This window comes from Chrysemys picta, chromosome 10 (assembly GCF_011386835.1).
Source record: "Chrysemys picta bellii isolate R12L10 chromosome 10, ASM1138683v2, whole genome shotgun sequence".
Classification (NCBI taxonomy): domain Eukaryota; kingdom Metazoa; phylum Chordata; order Testudines; family Emydidae; genus Chrysemys; species Chrysemys picta.
Genome location: NC_088800.1, coordinates 36543821 through 36563880, shown reverse-complemented (window position 1 = coordinate 36563880; position 20060 = coordinate 36543821). Strand labels below are relative to the sequence as shown.

The 20060-nt window shown below is 41.3% G+C and overlaps 1 protein-coding gene across 9 annotated transcripts in view; it reads left to right on the top strand.

The window, feature by feature from the left end:
* Positions 1-20060, top strand: part of SCAPER (S-phase cyclin A associated protein in the ER) — a 524758-nt gene that overhangs the window by 173245 nt on the left and 331453 nt on the right. For all 9 annotated transcript variants that reach the window (XM_065558411.1, XM_065558415.1, XM_065558414.1 and 6 more), the window contains one exon: positions 11990-12107. In XM_065558411.1, coding sequence (XP_065414483.1) covers positions 11990-12107 — 118 coding nt within the window. The remainder of the gene's footprint in view (positions 1-11989; positions 12108-20060) is intronic.

Here is a 20060-nt window from a genome sequence, read left to right as displayed (position 1 = left end):
TAATTTTAAAGAAAACCATGCAACAACTATAGGACAAGTTTTTTTTAAACATTTTTCAGAGTAAGTCTGAATGCTGAGATGATCAAAGGTCTGCAAGACAGCCCACTACTTTCCTCAATTTTGGGATTATTCACACAGAAAATTGCACTGCTTTAACTAAAGCCATGATTTTAAACTGATTTAGTTAAATCCAGTGCCAAAGGCTTTATGAACACTTGTATTTTGGCTTATTTCAGTTAGGTGAATTTGGTTAGAAATTGGTTTAATTTAAATCAAACTAAACCGCTCAAACTGAAATAAGTGTTCATATAGGGGTTTGCAACATTTTAACTACACTGATTTAAAATTAGATGTATGTTAAACTGGTGCAACTTTTTGTGTTGACAAGACATATAACGTTACTTAGAGAGTAAAAAGAGAGAAGACTATCATTTTATGCAAATTTGTTATGGCCCTTAGGCTCCTGACCAGTTTGTGCATTGCTTGGTTGTGCAAGCTTTGGGCATCTTTCCTTACTGCATGTTGTATTGACAGTTTATAAACCCCTATATCAGTAATGTAAGCCAGCCTCTGAGAATACTTTTAAATGCTTCTGCAGGAGTAGAGTAAAAAGTAGGGCGGTCAAGCAATTAAAAAAATTAATCGCGATTAATCGCACTGTTAAACAATAATAGCATACCATTTATTTAAATATTTTTGGGTGATTTCTAAATTTTCAAATATATTGATTTCAATTACAACACAGAATACAAAGTGTGCAGTGCTCATTTTATATTTATTTTTGATTACAAGTATTTGCCCTGTAAAAATACAAAAGAGAGTATTTTTCAGTTCACTTAATACAAGTACTGTAGTGCAACCTCTTTATCATGAAAGTTGAACTTACAAATGTAGAATTATGTACAAAAAACTGCATTCAAAAATAAAACAATGTAAAATTTTAGAGCCTGCAAGTCCAATCACTCCTATTTCTTGTTCAGCCAATTGCTCAGACCAACAAGCTTATTTACATTTGCAGGAGATGATACTGCCTGCCTCTTGTTCACAATGTCACCTGAAAGTGAGAACAGGAGTTCTCATGCCACTGATATAGCTGGTATTGAAAGATATTTAAGTGCCAGATTTCAATTACAACACACTATCTATGAATATCTACAATATCTATGAAAATGTAGAAAAACATCCAAACTATTTAATACATTTCAATTGGTATTCTATTGTTTAACAGTGTGATTAAAACTGCGATTAATCACGATTAATTTTTTTTAATTGCAATTAACTTTTTTGAGTTAATTACATGAGTTAACTGCAGTTAATTGACAGCTCTAGTAAAAAGTAAAATATTATTTTGGACTTACACAAATATTGGCTGTTTTTAACATTTCCTGGCAAGTAGTTAGACTAAGGACGAATTGGAACAGTTTTAACATAGGCCCCATTTTTGAGTTTACCCTCCTTGGGGTTCCTTTTGAACCAAATTAAATGGTTTTAATTTGTCCCTTGTCCCTTTCATATATTAGCTTTCCTTGACAGTTCAATTCCTATTTAGTTATACTACTTTTGTGTTAAGGACACTATGGTATACGGTAGTGCCTCCGAGTAATTCTCTGTGTAGCACTAGATGGCACACTGTGACTTTGAAACAATCTACTGAGGTTTTCTGGATGACAGGAGCCTAGGTTAAAATATTGTTGGTACAAACGTTCAAAAAAATGTGCAATTTCTCACACACATTTATTGCATTTCATACTACCATGATACACATAGATAAAACAGTTTAAACTACAGTGCCTCATCTAGCAGAGTCTGCAGTCATTTTTACAAGACTTGGTTATTAAAGATGATAGTGCTCATGGACTGAAATGGTTGCAAGACTGGGGCCTCAAGTTGTAAGTGTGGTGCAGGAAACATCTCCATCTGTACTATCACTGCTTAAAATATTGGTTTTATTAACGTTTTGTGGTTCATTTTCTCAACATGTATTGCAAACAGTTAACTACATGAATGGTTCTGTTGACTTCAGTGGGACTGCTCACATAGGTAGTTACATACTATAACTTGAACGTTTAAATTAATTTTTGTACAGAGCACTCTTTAAGTAGTATGTTTTGAATTTTGTTAAATGTACTCTAAAATTTGTTATAGGAGCTTTTCTTCCCCCCGTTTACAGTTGGAAAAGTCTTATGGATGGGCACGAGAGCAACATCACTGAAATTTTTCAGGCCAGCCTTCCTTTCCTCCCCCCTTTGTCTGTGTGTACATACCTGACTGTTACTTCCTGCCTTTCAATTTGAGCTCTGCTCCTGCTGTTAACAGTAAACTCCCTCTTGCAGAGCATGAGAGAGAGAATAATATCCCATCAACAAAACAGAAAGACTATGCACAGTGTGCTGTCAATTGAAGAAAGTAAACAATCTGAAAAGAGAATACTTTTTCTTTTAATTTCTTTCCGTTACAGTTATCTTCAGGTTTATTTGTAATGATAGTAGCTACAACATTTTCAGATGTAAATGCGATTTTCAAATTGACTGTGTCCCTTTAAGTGTTTATAGAAACAAGCCCTGAAATGGACATCATAATATATACCTGTAACAGGGCACAGTGGTGCATATGCACATCCCAGTGCACCTCTGACAGCCTTTGTGCTTTTAAAACTTTGAGCTGTATCTGCAGGTAACATGCTCCTAGTTCTGCTTTATAGGAAATCACATATAAAGCTTCCTTCCTCTTAAGCAGATAGAGGAGTCCCACCTCAGGGAAGGATCTGAGACGGCTTTCTGCATTTTTCAGGCAGAGAGGGAGACACTTGCAGGGAGCAGGAGCCAATTGTGAATAATGGCCAGTAGGTGCTACCCAAAGCGGAATGATGCATCCTTTCCCTTCCCTGTTAGTGCAGACTGGACAGCTCTTAGGGAAAGGATGCGTTCTCTCCCTCCTGTCTGGCTAACAAAGGGAAACCTTCTTGGAATTATTACCCAGGGTGTCTCTCCCCTCCCCCCCCTCCCGCTGCAGTTGATTTGAGAATAAAACAAGCCCTAAGTTAAGGGTTTTAAAAAGACTCAAGGTTGGAGCTTTATATACCTTCCCTGTCTGGTGAAGCTACCCATCAACTCATAGTACCTTAAAGAGATACTGCGAAGCTAAATTTATTACTTATAAGGTGGTTTAAGATCCTCAGATAGAAAATTATGTAGAAGTAATTATACAAACCATTTAAAAACAAAAATAACATTGCAGGAATAAAAGTACAAATATTTGTAAGTTAAATATTTGTATTTGTATATTTGTAAGTAAATATTTGTTCATTTGTAAGTATAAGTTTTTAGGAATTTTCAGCTAGAGTAAAGTGACTAAGATTCCTATTAATAGCTTACTAACTTGGACTTTGAATGTCATTTACTGCAGTTGTTACTTTTTTAAAGTCATATTTTAAATATTAGGTGGTTTCAGTATAATGCAATAAAATAAAATCACAAGAAAGTGATCAATAATAAAAACATTGTTACGATGATCCATATTTCTTAGCCCAGTTGTTTAATTTTGTTTTGTAAGTCATCATTAGTTTTCTTTTTATTGCACTTTTGTCAACAATTATGAACGTACTGAAGTTAAGATTCTCCCTTATTTTCCTTCTCCTTACTATTGTACTGGAAGAAGTGCAGCCTCAGCAGAGGGTCCTTTTAAAGCCAGCTCTTGCATGTTATGCCTGTCTCAGAGGGCCCCAGTCTGTTGATCTGCAGTGCCATGGCATAAAGTCTGCCTTCTTAGGGTATGTCTACACTACAGGATTACTCTGAATTTACAGAATTTGATTTTTGGTAACCGATTGTATAAAGTTGAGTGCATGCAGCCGCACTAAGCACATGTATTCGGCGGTGTGCGTCCATGTACCGAGGCTAGCGTCGACTTCCGGAACGTTGCACTGTGGGTAGCTATCCCATAGTTCCCGTAGTCTCCCCCGCCCATTGGAATTCTGGGTTGAGATCCCAATGCCTGATAGGGCCAAAAATTTGTGGTGGTTATGGGTAAATGTCGTCAGTCAGTCCTCCCTCCATGAAAGCAACGGCAGACAATCATTTTGCGCCCTTTTCCCTGGATTGCCCGGGCAGATGCCATAACACGGCAACCATGGAGCCTGTTCAGCCTTTTTTCACTGTCACCGTATGTCTACTGGATGCTGCTGACAGACGCGGTACTGCAGCGCTACACAGCAGCATCCCCTTGCCTTTGCAAGTTAGCAAAGACAGTTACCAGCCATACTGTACCGTCTGCTGCTTTGCAAGTTGGCAAAGACGGTTACCAGTCATACTGTACCGTCTGCTGCTGTCATGGGTCCTCCTGGCCGGCCTCGGTGAGGTCGGTTGGGGGGCGCCTGGACAAAAATGGGAATGACTCCCCAGGTCATTCTCTTCTTTAAGTTTTGTCTAATGGAGAGTCAGTCCTGCCTAGAATATCAGGGAAGCGTACTAAAGAACCAGAGAGGCAAACGGCCGCTCCGGGTCAGAGCCCCAGACATCCCGCAGAAATGATGAGCTGCATGCCATTCTAGGGGGTGCCCCTACAACAACCCCACCCGTTGCTTCCCTCCTCCCCCACCCCTTCCGGGCTACTTTGGCAGTTATCCCCCCTATTTGTGTGATGAAGTAATAAAGTATGCATGAATTTGAAACAACACTGACTTTATTGCCTCTGCAAGCAGAGATCAAAGGGGTGAGGGGAAGGTGGTTGGCTTACAGCGAAGTTGAGTGAACCACCATTCTGCACTTGCTCAGCCTACAGCTGAAAATGGGAATCTGTGATAAGCACTAGGATAGAGGCACAGGCAGGACTGAATCTCCATTTGTGTGTGGGCCTTTGGCTGACTCTGGTAAAATACAAAATGTCCCAGGATATGTATATTGGGGGACAGTTCTAAATGGCAGCTTTTTTTTTTATTTGCAGCAAAATGTAGAGGTCTAAGTATCTGATTGTGAGCTCTGGGAGCAAGGGGTAGGCTGGGGTAGGTGTGACCGCGCGGTGCTGCCGACTGGGAGAGCAGCCTGAGGCAGAAGCCTCCAGCTGGCATGATATTCCAGGCAGGACTGAATCTCCATTACACAAAACTTAAAGAAGAGAATGACCTGGAGTCATTCCCTTTTTTGTCCAGGCGCTCCTGACCGACCTCACCGAGGCCAGTCAGGAGCATCCACGGGACGATGATGATGGCTACCAGTCATACTGCACCGTCCACAAGGCAAGGCAAGGGGATTCTGCTGTGTAGCGCTGCAGCACCGCGTCTGCCAGCAGCATCCAGTAGACATAGGGTGACAGTGAAAAAAGGCGAGAGACTATTTTTTCCCCTTTGCTTTCACAGAGGAGTGGGGAGGGAGCTGACAACATATACCCTGAACCACCCGTGACAATGTTTTTGACCCTTCAGGCATTGGGAGCTCAACCCAGAATTCAAATGGTTTTCGGAGAGTGCGGGAACTGTGGGATAGCTACAGTCGTCAATCGCCCCTCCCTCCGTGACCGTCCATTTGATTCTTTGGGTTTCTGGTACGCTTGTCTCAGCTCCTTAAGTTTCACGCAGCACTGTGTTGAGTCCCTGTCGTGGCCTCTGTCCATCATGGCCTTGGAGATTTTTTCAAATATTTTGGCATTTTGTCTTTTGGAACGGAGTTCTGATAGAACAGATTCATCTCCCCATACAGAGATTAGATTCAGTATCTCCCGTATGGTCCACGCTGGAGCTCTTTTTTGATTCTGGCTGTGCTGATGAGCTCTGCATGGTCACCTGTGCTGATCAGCGCTCCACGCTGAGCAAACAGGAAATGAAATTCAAAAGTTCACGGGGCTTTTCCTATCTACCTGGCCAGTGCATCCGAGTTCAGATTGCTGTCCAGAGCGGTCACAATGGTGCACTGTGGGATAGCTCCCGGAGGCTTCAAAGCCTCTTTGAATTAAGGAACAGGTTTGAAGCACTGCCAAAGGCACATCAAAGTGAGACAAAGACTGAACCTTAAGAAAAACGGGCAGCACTCAGAGGATTGAAGGGGATTGAAGCTGCAGGAGTCACAGTTGGATATCAGTATAGACGGAGCAAGAATTGGATAAGCCAAGAGACAAGGCATCTCATCAAGGTAAGGAAAGCACTGCAAGGAAAACTCGTGAATACTAAGACCAAAGAAATATTGGAAAAACCAAAGGAGAATATAAGAAACCAGACCAAAAAAGTGAAAACCAATGCAAGGAAAGATAAATGGAGATATGCTGAAGACCTAGCAGCTGAAACTGAAAATGCTGCTATGAAAAGAAACCACAGAGACATTTACTAAATGACTGAAATCCTTTGCGAAAATTTCAAAATAAGAAATTGATCAGTCAAAGGCAAAGATGAAAAAATGCTTACAACTAACAGCACCAGATTTTGATGAAATATGCTAAACTGATCAACTTGACATTAACATCAGTCCAATAGAGATGTCAAAAGTACAGGCTGTAGTCCAGGAGCTGAAAAACAACAAAACAGCAGCAGATGACCAAAGACAGCAGGAATGCTAAAAGCAGTTGATAACACAACCCTAACAAATCTGAAAGAACTGTTCAATGAAGTCTGGTAAAAGGAGACCCTCCTCCCAACTAGTAGAAACATGGAATCATTGTCAGAATACTCCAAAAAGGTTGTCTCACTGACTGTAACAACTGAAGAAGAGTTACACTACTCTCTGTTGTAGGGAAAGTTTCTGCAGCGTGATACTGTGATGTAGTGGGGTTTTTCCCTTGTTATGTTGTATGTGAGCCTATGTGAGCCTTACGGTTTTGCATGAATGAGGTGTGTGCACTGCACCAATGTCTATGTGGTGAGAATAAGGGCGTGTGACTTTTGCGGGGGCTACTCCAGCTGCCTGCACAGATGCTATGGCTGCCCCTTTGTAACCTGAGACCCAGGAGGGGGATGCGACCAGGTGACTCTTGGCCCTGGAAGGGAGACAAAGGCCGGAGGAGGAGCAACGGGCAGGGCAGGGGCCAGGCAGCTGGAAGAAAGTCAGTCTCAGCTGGCTTGGGGCGCAGGGGGAGGGCCAGAGCCCTGGCTCTGAGCTCCCCTCCCCCCAAGATTCACTGGGCTGAAAGACTCAGAAGAATAGAATAGACCAATTTCTGCCCTGTGTGCTAACATTGGCATGAGAAGGATGAAATGTGATAATAAATTATCTTGAATTAATTGGCAATCAGTTAAATCGAGGTTAAAAAAAAGTCTAGTGAAGACAAAACCTTAGGCCAAAAATACACGTTAGCATGGCAAAGAAACCCTAGAGAGGAGCTCAGGTTTATCCGGACTACCTATTACATGCTAAAATTACACCTTTTCTTCCTAGTGGAAACAAGACCCTAGAGGATAACTTACTACTACACAAAACTATAGTAGAGAAGTTAAGGATATAAGAAGGATCCCTGAGGATGATTCCCACTCACTTAGAAAAACAAATTTGGTTAGATTTTTAAAATATACTCAGTTCAAGGCTTTTGAAAGTATATACAATAAAACAAACATTAACAGGTATCGACTAACATCAACTAAAAAATTCTTGCCTCACAACAGAATGCAACCAGGTACTCTACAGGAAAAAGCCTGACTAAGGCCTGGTCTACACTCTGGGTGTGTCTACACCACGGGATTAATCCGAATTTATATAATTCGAATTTGGGAAACAGATTGTATAAAGTCGAATGTATGCGGCCACACTAAGCACATTAATTCGGCGGTGTGCGTCCATGTTCCGGGGCTAGCGTCGATTTCTGGAGCGTTGCACTGTGGGTAGCTATCCCATAGTTCCCGCAGTCTCCCCCGCCCATTGGAATTCTGGGTTGAGATCCCAGTGCCTGATGGGACAAAAAACATTGTCGCAGGTGGTTCTGGATACAGCCTCCTCCCTCCCTCCCTGCATGAAAGCAACGGACGGCAGACAACCATTTCGCGCCTTTTTTCCTGAGTGAACACTGCAGACTCCATACCATGGCAAGCATGGAGCCCGCTCAGCTCAAGACAGCAGTCATGAACATTGTAAACACCTTGCGCGTTCTCGTGGAGTTTATGCTGAGCCAGGACCAGAAAAACGAGGCGAGGAGGCAGAGGCGGCGGCAGCGCAGCGACAAGCATGATGAGGACATGGACGCGGACACAGAATTCTGTCAAACCGCGGGCCCCGGTGCTTTGGAGATCATGTTGTTAATGGGGCAGGTTCTATCCATGGAACGCCGATTCTGGGCCCAGGAAACAAGCACAGACTGGTGGGACCGCATAGTGTTGCAGGTGTGGGATGATTCCCATGGCTGCGGAACTTTCGCATGCGTAAGGGCACTTTCATGGAACTTTGTGACTTGCTGTCCCCTGCCCTGAAGCGCCAGAATACCAAGATGAGAGCAGCCCTCACAGTTGAGAAGTGAGTGGCGATAGCCCTGTGGAAGCTTGCAACGCCAGACAGCTACCGGTCAGTCGGGAATCAATTTGGAGTGGGCAAATCTACTGTGGGGGCTGCTGTGATGCAAGTAGCCAAAGCAATCACTCAGGTGCTGCTACGAAAGGTATCAAGTATCAGGGGGGTAGCCGTGTTAGTCTGTATCTACAAAAACAACAAGGAGTCTGGTGGCACCTTAAAGACTAACAGATTTATTTGGGCATAAGCTTTCGTGAGTAAAAACCTCACTTCGTCGGATGCATAGAGTGAAAGTTACAGATGCAGGCATTATATACTGACACATGGAGAGCAGGGAGTTACTTCACAAGTGGAGAACCAGTGTTGACAGGGCCAATTCAATCAGGGTGGATGTAGTCCACTCCCAATAATAGATGAGGAGGTGTCAATTCCAGGAGAGGAAAAGCTGCTTCTGTAGTGAGCCAGCCACTCCCAGTCCCTATTCAAGCCCAGATTAATGGTAGTGACCCTGGGAAATGTGCAGGTCAGAGTGGATGACTTTGCTGCAGTGGGATTCCCTAACTGTGATGGGGCGATAGATGGATCCCATATCCCTATCTTGGCACCGGAGCACCAGGGTACCCAATACATAAACCGCAAGGGGTACTTTTCAATGGTGCTGCAAGCACTTGTGGATCACAAGGGACGTTTCACCAACATCAACGTGGGCTGGCCGGGAAGGGTTCATGACGCTCGCGCCTTCAGGAACACTACTCTGTTTAAAGGGCTGCAGCAAGGGACTTACTTTCCGGACCAGAAAATAACCGTTGGGGATGTTGAAATGCCAATAGTTATTCTTGGGGACCCAGCCTACCCCTTAATGCCATGGCTTATGAAGCCATACAAAGGCAGCCTGGACAGGAGTCAGGAGCTGTTCAACTACAGGCTGAGCAAGTGCAGAATGGTGGTAGAATGTGCCTTTGGCCATTTAAAAGGTCGCTGGCGATCGTTACTGACTCGCTCAGACCTCAGCCAAACCAAACTCCCCATTGTTATTTCTGCTTGCTGTGTGCTCCACAATCTCTGTGAAAGTAAGGGGGAGACCTTTATGGCGGGGTGGGAGGCTGAGGCAAATCGCCTGGCTGCTGATTACGCGCAGCCAGACACCAGGGCGATTAGAAGAGCACACCAGGAAGCGCTGTGCATCAGAGAAGCTTTGAAAACCAGTTTCATGACTGGCCAGGCTACAGTGTGAAATAGCTGTTTGTTTCTCCTTCATGAAAACCCGCCTCCTTTATTGACTCATTCTCTGTAAGGAACCCACCCTCCCCCTTCCCCCAGCTTGCTTTCAAACCAAATAAAGTCACTATCGTTTAAAAATCATTTATTCTTTATTAATAGATTATAAAAAGAGGGAGGGAACCCGGGTGGGGTTTGGGAGGAGGATCGGTGGGAAGGAAAAGGCCACTAAAAAAAGGTTAAAAAAATGACAGCCTTTTGCTTGGGCTGTCCACTGGGGTGGAATGGGAAGGTGTACGGAGCCTTCCCCCCCCCCCCCCCGCCCCTACCCCCCCACGTTCTTACCCGTATGGGTGAGGAGGCTATGGAACATGGGGAGGGAGGTTATACAGGGGCTGTAGCGGCACTCTGTTATCCTGCTGCTGTTCCTGAAGCTCCACCAGATGCCGGAGCATGTCTGTTTGCTCACGCAGCAGCCCCAGCGTTGCATCCTGCCTCCTCTGATCTTCCTGCCGTCACCTCTCATCTCGAGCGTCTCTCCTCTCCTCACGTTGGTCCCTCCTGTCCTCACGTTCACTGTCCCGGAGCGACCGTTTGCCTCCTTTGTTTTTTGATAGGCTTGTCTGAACTCCTTGACTTTCACGTGGCACTGATCTGAGTCCCTATTGTGGCCTCTCTCCATCATGCCCTTGGAGATTTTTTCAAAAGTTTTTGCATTTCGTCTTTTTGAACGAAGATCTGCTAGCACTGAATCCTCTCCCCATATAGCGATTAGATCCAGTACCTCCCGTACGGTCCATGCTGATGCTCTTTTTTGATTATCGGCCTGCATGGTTACCTGTGCTGATGAGCTAATATGTGGTCACCTGTGCTCTCCACGCTGGGCAAACTGGAAATGAAATTCAAATGTTCCCGGGGCTTTTCCTGTCTACCTGGCCAGTGTATCCGAGTTCAGATTGCTGTCCAGCGCGGTCACAATGGTGCACTGTGGGATAGCTCCCGGAGGCCAATACCATCGACTTGCGGCCACACTAACCCTAATTCGAAATGATAAAATCGATTTTGGCGCTACTCCGCTCGTCGGGGTGGAGTACAGAAATCGATTTAAAGAGCCCTTTATGTCGAATTAAATGGCTTAGTTGTGTGAACGGGTGCAGGGTTAATTTGATTTAACGCTGCTAAATCCAAATTAAAGTCGTAGTGTAGACCAGGCCTATGAGTTTAGTTCGAATTTAGCAGCGTTAAATTGAATTAACCCTGCACCCATCCACACAATGAAGCCATTTACTTCGACATAAAGGGCTCTTAAAATCGATTTCTATACTCCTCCCCGACGAGAGGAGTAGTGCCGAAATCGACATTGCCATTTCGAATTAGGGTTAGTGTGGCCGCAAGTCTGGCATATATGATGTGTTGGTTGATGTATGCCCAGCTGACGATGTATGCCCAGTCTGTCGTAATGAATGCTACTCCCACTCAGTGTTTGTTATCACAATGACTTGAACAAATGAAAATTTTCTTTTCGTGCTAGAAGTGCTTCTTGTCCACACCTGGTCAATCTGCTCTCACTGATGTCCAGGATTTTGAGTACATAGTTATCCATTTCCCTCATGATTTGCGAGATTGTTGATGTTTGAAACATTGTTCTTGCATTCCAATAACCAACTTTGAAGTGTTTTCTTGCTGCATCATCCGCCTTTGTGGGGTCTTGGCTTCCACAGACTGGCTTTCTCCAGAACCCTTCATGAAACATAAGGCATTGGCAGCCATCTGTAATGGAGTGGTAGCTTGGTTCCATTTCTATAACCAGTGAGGTGGTTTTTGTTTGTTTTTTATGGGGGTAGATGTTTGTCTTGTGCTCAGTCCTTCCGATTTTATCCAGGTTTAGGAGCAGCAGCCACGTCAAGGTGCAGCAGGTGCGTTTAACACAAGGTGAACACACTCATAAAGGTGTAAACACTTCTCCAGTGCTGGCAATCAGTTTAATCAAGGTTAAAAAAAGTCAGGTGTAGACAAACCCCAGCTGAGGGCTAGACACTAGTTCCCATTCTGATTAAACATTCTGCTAGAAGACACGTAGGAGCTATGATCCATGCCTCTTCTCTGTGAAAATGAATGAGTATATCCGTGCCACCCACACAGTTTCTAATAGATAGTGAAAATACAATACCCATCTCACAGATTTTACAAATAGATAAAACAGGTATTTTACAAATAGTAGTTAATATTTATACTTATGTGAGGATTGTCAACCGCAAGCCCCTTTTTGGATGTTTTAGCATTAATGCTTTGAGATAATTAATATATTAGCTTGAAATAGGATGATGCATTTTTCCTGTATTTCACATTTTCAGGCTTCTTTCCAGCGCTCTAATAGTCATGACAAAGTGAGGAAAATTGTTGCAGAAGAGGGTCGTACAGCAAGAAACCTTATTGCATGGAGTGTCCCACTGGAAAGCAAAGAGGACGATAGTAAGTATTTAACTTCCTTCCCCCCAACCTTCCCTTATTCTCCCACCCAAAAAAGAAGTTTGTTTGAAGTAAAAATGTTTATACCTAAAAATTGTATTTTAAATTTGATAACTGCTTAAAACATAGATATCATCAATATTTTAAAATAATTTCTTCAGTATGCTTCCTGTTTAATTAAATTATAATTTTGTAAAATGTATACAAAAATTTGATAAAGATGAAATAAAAGGTATCTTTACTGTTTTGTCCCCCTTTGTTGACTGTAACCAGGCTGGTTACAGTCAGCCTCCTATGTGACCCCTTGTGAGCTGGGTTTACGCTACAGGCAGTCTGCCTCAGTTTCCCCTCTTGGACTGTTTAAATACACTTCAGGCTTTTTGTTGGTCAAAAATACCTTCTTTTGGGACTTGGTTTATTAATATAAAATAATCTGTAAATAAAACTCAACCCCCCAAAACAAAGTCCATTGATGAGTCCACACAGCCCAAGGGTTTTCTTCCTCCTTCCAGGGTCTGTGTGTGTGTGTGGGAGGCGCATGAGAAGGGAAAGTGCAAGAGCAAGGCATAATCCCATCGCTTTAGGGAACAAACCCTAGAGGTAGTGTGTGTGGTGGGAATGGGTAAAAACTTATTCAGATATCCCATCCTGGAAGTGCTGACAGCACAGAGCGGGAGACAGGAAGCGTCAGGCAAATTCTGAAGTGCTGTAGGAACTTCAGCACTGGGATATTCAGGGTCTTTACCTAACACTCTTGTTGAACTCTGGCAAACAAGGAGGATAGCTATATCCTTTGTGTTTATCAACTATAAAACAAAATGAACATGGGTTACAATTGCCCAGTATTTCAAAGGACATTAAGACTCTACAGTGTCAGCCTCTGACCTATTTACTGCAGCCTTATCCCAACTATCCTGCCTCACTGGAGTTCCTGCCTGAAGTGAATAAGCACAGTCTGCAAAGCTTTTATATATAGCACAGTGGTTCCCAAACTGGGGTTCACAAAATGTTAAAGGGGGTTCTCGGGAAAAAATTCCCTAATGGCAGACAGAGCTGTCCCGAGGGACCCCGGGCAGCCCAGGGCCAGCAGCCCAGAGCCCCTGGACTTCCAAGAGCGAAGCAGATCAAAGCAAGCATCTCTATCACACTGAGGAGATTTAAACTTCAAGACTCCTTATAAGAAATGCAAAGGGAGGTGGATATTTTTTGCTGTTTTTAAAATTAAATAGGCAGCTAGTATTGTTTTTAAAATTATTATGAAGAACAAGTTTAAGCTTTGTTGTAATGTGCATTGTTTGCCTGGACTGCTCAAGACCTGAATGCTTGTGTAGGAGGAACTCTTTGAGTTGGCTTCTTAAATACCTTCATTCTTTCACATCTGCTACTCCTTGATGAAACATAGGAGCCTTATCTTATAACAGGCTTATTCAAAGTGATACAAGCTACGAAAGTGAGATCTTGATGTTTTCATAATGTAATAAAAATACTGTAATGATAAATAATAATTAATAGTAAATAGTGTGTAATACGCATGTCATAAAAACAAATTTTATATTTCCAAGATCACTGCTTTAATAATTTATACTCAGGTAAATGAGAAAATCCCTGGAAATATTCATTTTTAGGAGGAGGTTTGCAAGACTTGACATTTTAGTGAAAGGGGTTCACAGGTTATTAAAGTTTGGGAACCACTGATATAGCAGAATTATCAATATGGCATCTGTTTTTCTTACTGGTTACTGCTGACATGTGAATCCTTAAATTAGCTATATGTAGTAAGACAAGGCAGAACAATGGCTAGTTGTTTAAGAAGTGGCTGTCAGATTTATTTTGTCTCTCTCTGAATCAAGCTGGAGAAAAGGGACAACTGCTATTTCCCTATCAGGTACAATACACTTAACTTCTATGAGAAGGAAAAGAAGAAAGAAAGAAAATAAATTAAGGCTTTCTCTTTTCATTGGGAGACTCTAGCCTTCTATCTCAGTATTCACTTCGGCAACACTCCTTCACTCTGTTTACCCTTTAAACAGGGAAATTAGAGAGGTGTCCTTTCTGCTCTGGGTTAGGGTTGTAAAAACGTGGGGCTGTACCAGTTGAGAAGAGAGAGTTTTACATGATTTTACTCCATCTATATCACACCTACAAAGAACGTAAGAGAATTTCAAGTGTAAAGAAGGGAAAGGAGACTCTCCCTATGGTCTGAAGGAGGGACAGGAATGGAGCTTGCACTCTCGCTCTTCAGGAGCTCAAATATCTAAACAAAATAAAAACAAGGGGATGACCAGAAACCCTTTTGTCCCCAATACTGTTCCCTGAAAGCCCCCCTTCCCCAGGCCCCAGATGATTAAATGGGAAAAAATTAGAGAACGTGTCATAGCTCAAACACTGGGGTCTCTGCCTAGTTTTAGAGTAAGTTACTATAAACTATTTGCTCTCTCTGTGCACAGCAATGAGTTGCAAATAATTCTTGCTAAGAAGGAACATGTATTTTCAGAGTCTTACAGTGTGAACACATTCACAAGAATGGGATGTTGCCACTGTTCAAGTGGAAGAACGTTTATGTCTAAACCATAAATATTAAATTGAAAAATCTGTTAACAGTAAATTGGAGACAGCAGAGCCATCAGAACAAGGAAATATATTGACTGCATTGTTGTGCTCAAGTACAACAGTCTTTCTTTAACTAGGTGATTATTTGGCACTCATCACCATAGTATCTAAGACAACTCTGTTGCTACTTTTTTTTTAAATTAAACATAGATGCTATAGTTGCCTTTTTTTAAATGTTCTATCTGCATAAGTCTCATTATGTTGTTGGGGGTCTGTACTTTGGTGTCTCAGAATTAAAATGTTAATTAATGAGAGGCTATCCCTTTTGAATATGTACCTTAGAATGGGATACAAAACCTTTTCTGTAAGTGCCATTGTGAGCAAAGTTGATCTGTATATATGAATATGAAAACATTTTGAAAAATTACAAATATAAGAGCTCCAGTGCATATACAAACTGTTACTTTAAAAAAAAACTTCTAACAAACTTTGTCCATGTCAGAGTAATAATATTTAACAATTATATAGTGTTTATCATTAGTGAACATCAAAGCATTTTCAAAATTTTAGAGTCAAGATTTTCCATAAACTGTTCTGCCTTTAAAGGGACACCATCAACTTAAAAATCACAGTTCTTCCTGAATTGTTTTTAACCTACTACTGTTACAGAAATGGAGGAGAGAAAACATTTGGAAAATTAGGAAAGTGTTGTAAAACTGCAGAAATTGATAGAAGGATTCAGTTGCAGTATCTGAAACTTCTTTAAATTGGCTAGGTTTCAGGTGGATAATATCTATTTAATTTTCCCTGAATATGAAAATGAAAGTAGGCCATCACCACTCAGAATCAGTGTTAAAATGTTTAAACAGACACAATGTGGAGACATGGAATTTTCACTGGTGCCCTTGAAGTACCATTTCACAGCTGTACTTTTCCAGCTATGATCTTAATACAGTATAATTAGTTTGATAGAACTGTTGGTTTGTTGGATGTGAATATTAATTCTGCTTTTGAATTATACCTTAGTGGTGTGCAAGATCAGTGCGGACTGTTGTCTTCCCTGGAAACTGAAAGCTTATACTTACAGCATCTGAGTACTCCTTTTTCCCTAAATCTGTATTTTGGAAGATCCAACATTTTAAAATGTCTTCATCTTAAAATACTAGTATTTTTGAATATTTTTTCTGTGATAAGTACTGTTGTACCTAAACTAGTGTAACACTGAGTAGAAGTGTTGCCGTTAATTATTGTGGAGCCAGGTCCTTAGCATATGTTCTCGCTGGCAAGGCTAAATGTCAACACCAAAGTGAATACATAAAATGGGATGATTTTTTTTGGGAGGGGGGAGAGTTGTAGCAGAAAAACCTAAAATAAAAAGGAAGAATCATAGAAATGCAGGGCTGGAAGGGTCCTTGAGGAAGCAGGACCAGGTAAACCTAGACCATCCCTGACAGGTATTTATCCATCCTATTCTTAAAAACCTCCAGTGACGGGGATTCCACAAACTTCCTTGGAAGCTTATTCCAGGATTTAACTACCCTATCTAACCTAAAACTCTCCTGCTTCAGATTACACCCATTATTTCTTGTCCTACCTTCAGTGGGCAGTCTTCTTTCTCAAGACTAAACATGCCCCGTTTTTTTTAACCTTTCCTCATTAACCTTTTATCATTTTTGTTGCTCTCCTCTGGACTCTCCAACTTTTCACCATCTTTCCAAAAATGTGGTGCCCAGAATTGGACGGAGTACATAGATTTTATAAGCATATTCTCCATTCTGTTATCCAAGTCATTAATGAAAATATTGAATTGTACTGGATCCAGGACTGACCACTGCGGAGCCCACTAGATATGCTCTCCCAGTTCAACAGCAAACCATTGGTGACTTCTCTTTGAGTACAGTCTTTCAATCATTTGTGCGCTCACCTTACAGTAATTTCTTCTAGGCCCTAGTTTGCATATGAAAATGTCGTGTGGGACAGAGTGAAAAGCCTTACTAAAATCATATTATGCCACTTTTACTGCTTCTGCCAATCCACTAGGCCAGTAATCAGAACAAAAATGCTCAGATAACTTGTTTTCCAATCACTTTGATTGTTTATTTGATACCTGCAGCCATTCTATATTTGTCAATTTGTGTCTGTGGCAAATCTCATTCCTGCTGAAGTAGTACAACAGATACAAGTCATTGTTTATCATCTCTAATCACAAAATGTTCTAAACAGGGAAAAACAGATTCTTTGGCATGCTTAATTATGTCTAAATATAGATTAGATTTAGAAATGTAGAACTAGATTTTCAACTGGAAAATTTAAAGCTTTTTTTAATGACTTGGTATGAGAAAACAATTAACTTTACATGCACATTCTGAATAACATAAATATATGGATATTTAACAGGAGCAATTTTTCATTGTTGCTTCATTTACCACTGTTATCCCAAAATGCATCTGTTTAGTCCCCAATCTTGTAAACTCACTTGTTCATGCTTAATTTTAAGTGTGTGAGTAGGTCCATTGATTTCATTGGGGCTACTCATATGCTTACAGTTAAATACTTTCCTGAGTGTTTACAAGATCAGGGCTTAAAATCACTTATAATTCAGAATTACAGCTTTGAGGAAGGTAGTAATATGAACAACTATTTTATGATGCTGAAAGAGGAACATAGAATACATTTAGCAATTATATACTTGAGGCATTTGTGGCAGGATGGGAGGCTTCTCTTTAAATAGAATTACTTTCTTTAGTTCTGGATTGCTTGTAATATTCTCTTAGAAACTTTCAACATGCTCTTAGATGCTTGTTTGTAGAGGAGTTTAACAGTTCGCTGACAGAGATGCCTAGAGAATGAATATTAATGTGAAACTCCAGCCTCTGTTAAATTCAGATGTGATTTTTAAATGGTGTTTGTCACACATACTTGGACATTACAGGAGAAGTTAACACCCAGACAATCATGCCATAACTCATAATTTCCTGGTTCTTTTGGTCTTGCCGGCTCTATTTTAACATTTAACAGGTTATACAAATGTAATTTTGTTCATAAAGACAGTGGGCCAAATTCTCATTTATGATCTGACCTCTTTGCACTGCTCAGACAAACTAAAGTGACCAGAATCTGGTCATAGCAGGAAACAGATAATTCCCCTTGTGGAAGGGAACTCAGCTGGTGTAAAGGGTTGCATAGCCAGCTTCTGCTCCCCTGCCTCCTCCCTTGGCAAAGGGGTATGTATGTTGTTGTGGCAGAGTTTAGCTCCATTAGGAAGGAATTGGTACATGTATATTTCTGATACACCTCTACACCGATATAACGCTGTCCTCAGGAGCCAAAAAATCTTACCGCGTTAAGGTGAAACCGCGTTATATCAAACTTGCTTTGATCCACCGGAGTGCACAGCCCCACCCTCCGGAGCGCTAGTTTACCACGTTATATCCGAATTCGTGTTATATTGGGTCGTGTTATATTGGGGTAGAGATGTATTCTAGCCATTCCAGAATTAATATGCATTTGTCAACTGTATGTGGAATAAGAATGGTATCTAGACTCCCTCATCAGGACTGTGATTGTTAATGCATATTGGGCCTGGGTAACCCTGGCCCAATTAAAAAAATTGTGGCAGTTCAGCATACAGGAATCAAGGAATGATGTACTTTTTAATTACTTAATGTACCTATCAGAAAACTTGAGGCACATAGGCAAACAATCTACAAAGATTGTATTGCAAAATCAAAGTTGATACCATATCAAAAATACTTAAAACACTTCCCATGTGAGACCTTTTTCACTAAACCCAAAATAAAAATGTCTAAATATCTTTGTAAATGTAAGAAACACGTATGACATGCCAAAGTAACCACGTAATCTTGTATTTGTAACTGTTCTCTTCCCCTTATTCCCTTTTTGTCTGAAGTCATTTGATTGCCACAGAAGGGTCTGGCCAGTCAGAGCACGTTGCAGTATTGGGGCTTTAGACTGTAAGCACTTCAGGATAGGGAACATATTTTATTTGGTGCGGAGGTGTACGGCACATCTTGGACACTTGGAAAATAATAACCTACACTTTTAGAAAAAGCTTGATAGAATGAATAGGCTTTGCAGTATGTGATGGAGATCAACAAATTTTGGCTGTCTTGGACCAAAGGAAGAAATGCATGCTGGAGTTGAGGATTCATGATTGAAAATGCCTGGTTGAACATTCAAAAGTAGTTGAGAATCCAATAAGGTTACAAACTTTAATAATAAAATGAGAGTGTACATCCACATTCAGAGGGCCAAAAATAATGTCTCTCTGCCCACTGGTTGCTTCCTCCAGACAAGCAGCATTGCCTGTGTTGTTTTATTTGAAAGGAGCTCCAGGCAGCCACTTCTTATCCAAATGCCAAAGACTGGCTAAGATGAACAACTGCACCATCTTGGGCCAGTGAAAAAGAAATAATAGAGCTGAGTGGTGTCAGCATAGTGTGATAACACTACAAGCCAGACTTTCTCACTATCTTCTCTAGATATCTTGCATACACATGGAAGAGGATGAGTGGCAGAATAGAACTTTGTGGGACACCACATGAGAATCCTGGAGAAAAATGAGCAATTACCTAGCCCTACACTTGGAGTGTACTCAGAGAGGAAATAACAGAGTTACTCAAGTGTGTTTCTTTCCATCCCTGCCAGGGTTCACTGACAACACCTCATAGTCAACAGTGTCAAAGGCAACGATAGATGTAAAAGAAACAATGGATACTTGATCCTTGTCCACCACTGTGATGATTTGAGACAAGTGTGGTCTGTATAGTGCTGCTGCCTAGTATCAGATTGAAAGATGTCAGAGAAATCTGACTCCGGCTATTCTCAGAGTTGCATTCCTTTCTCAGTAAAGTTCCCCAAGAAAAGATGTGAGACAATGATAATTGCTGAGATTGTCAGTGTAAAAGATGCCTTTTTGAGTGTAGTTTAACAATTGTTTGTTTTAGAGATACTGGCACTTTGTCCTTCTGATGAGATGTACAGTCTCTCTACATAATGACCCAACCTCTCCCCACTAGATTTACCAGTCAAAGATTAAATGGACCTAAGTTATAAGTTATATCTGAAACTCCCTGAGTACCCAGAACTTCACTAATTCACTTATGTAACAATGGCTAGTTAACAACTGACGAGGTGGTGATCGTTGGTCCCTACTGTTCTAATCTAAAATTGAATAAGTACCTCATAAGCAAAAGGCTTCATACCCGATTTCCATCTCATGAACAATCTAATATTTTACAGTTACAGACTAGTAGGCCTCACAAATACAAAGTCTTGAATAACACTCATCGTTGTGGCACTGCTCATGAATACTGAAAGGAAATTATTGTACATTAGCCATAAAAATATTTGTTGAATAAAAAAGGGTAGTGAAGCAAGAAAGCA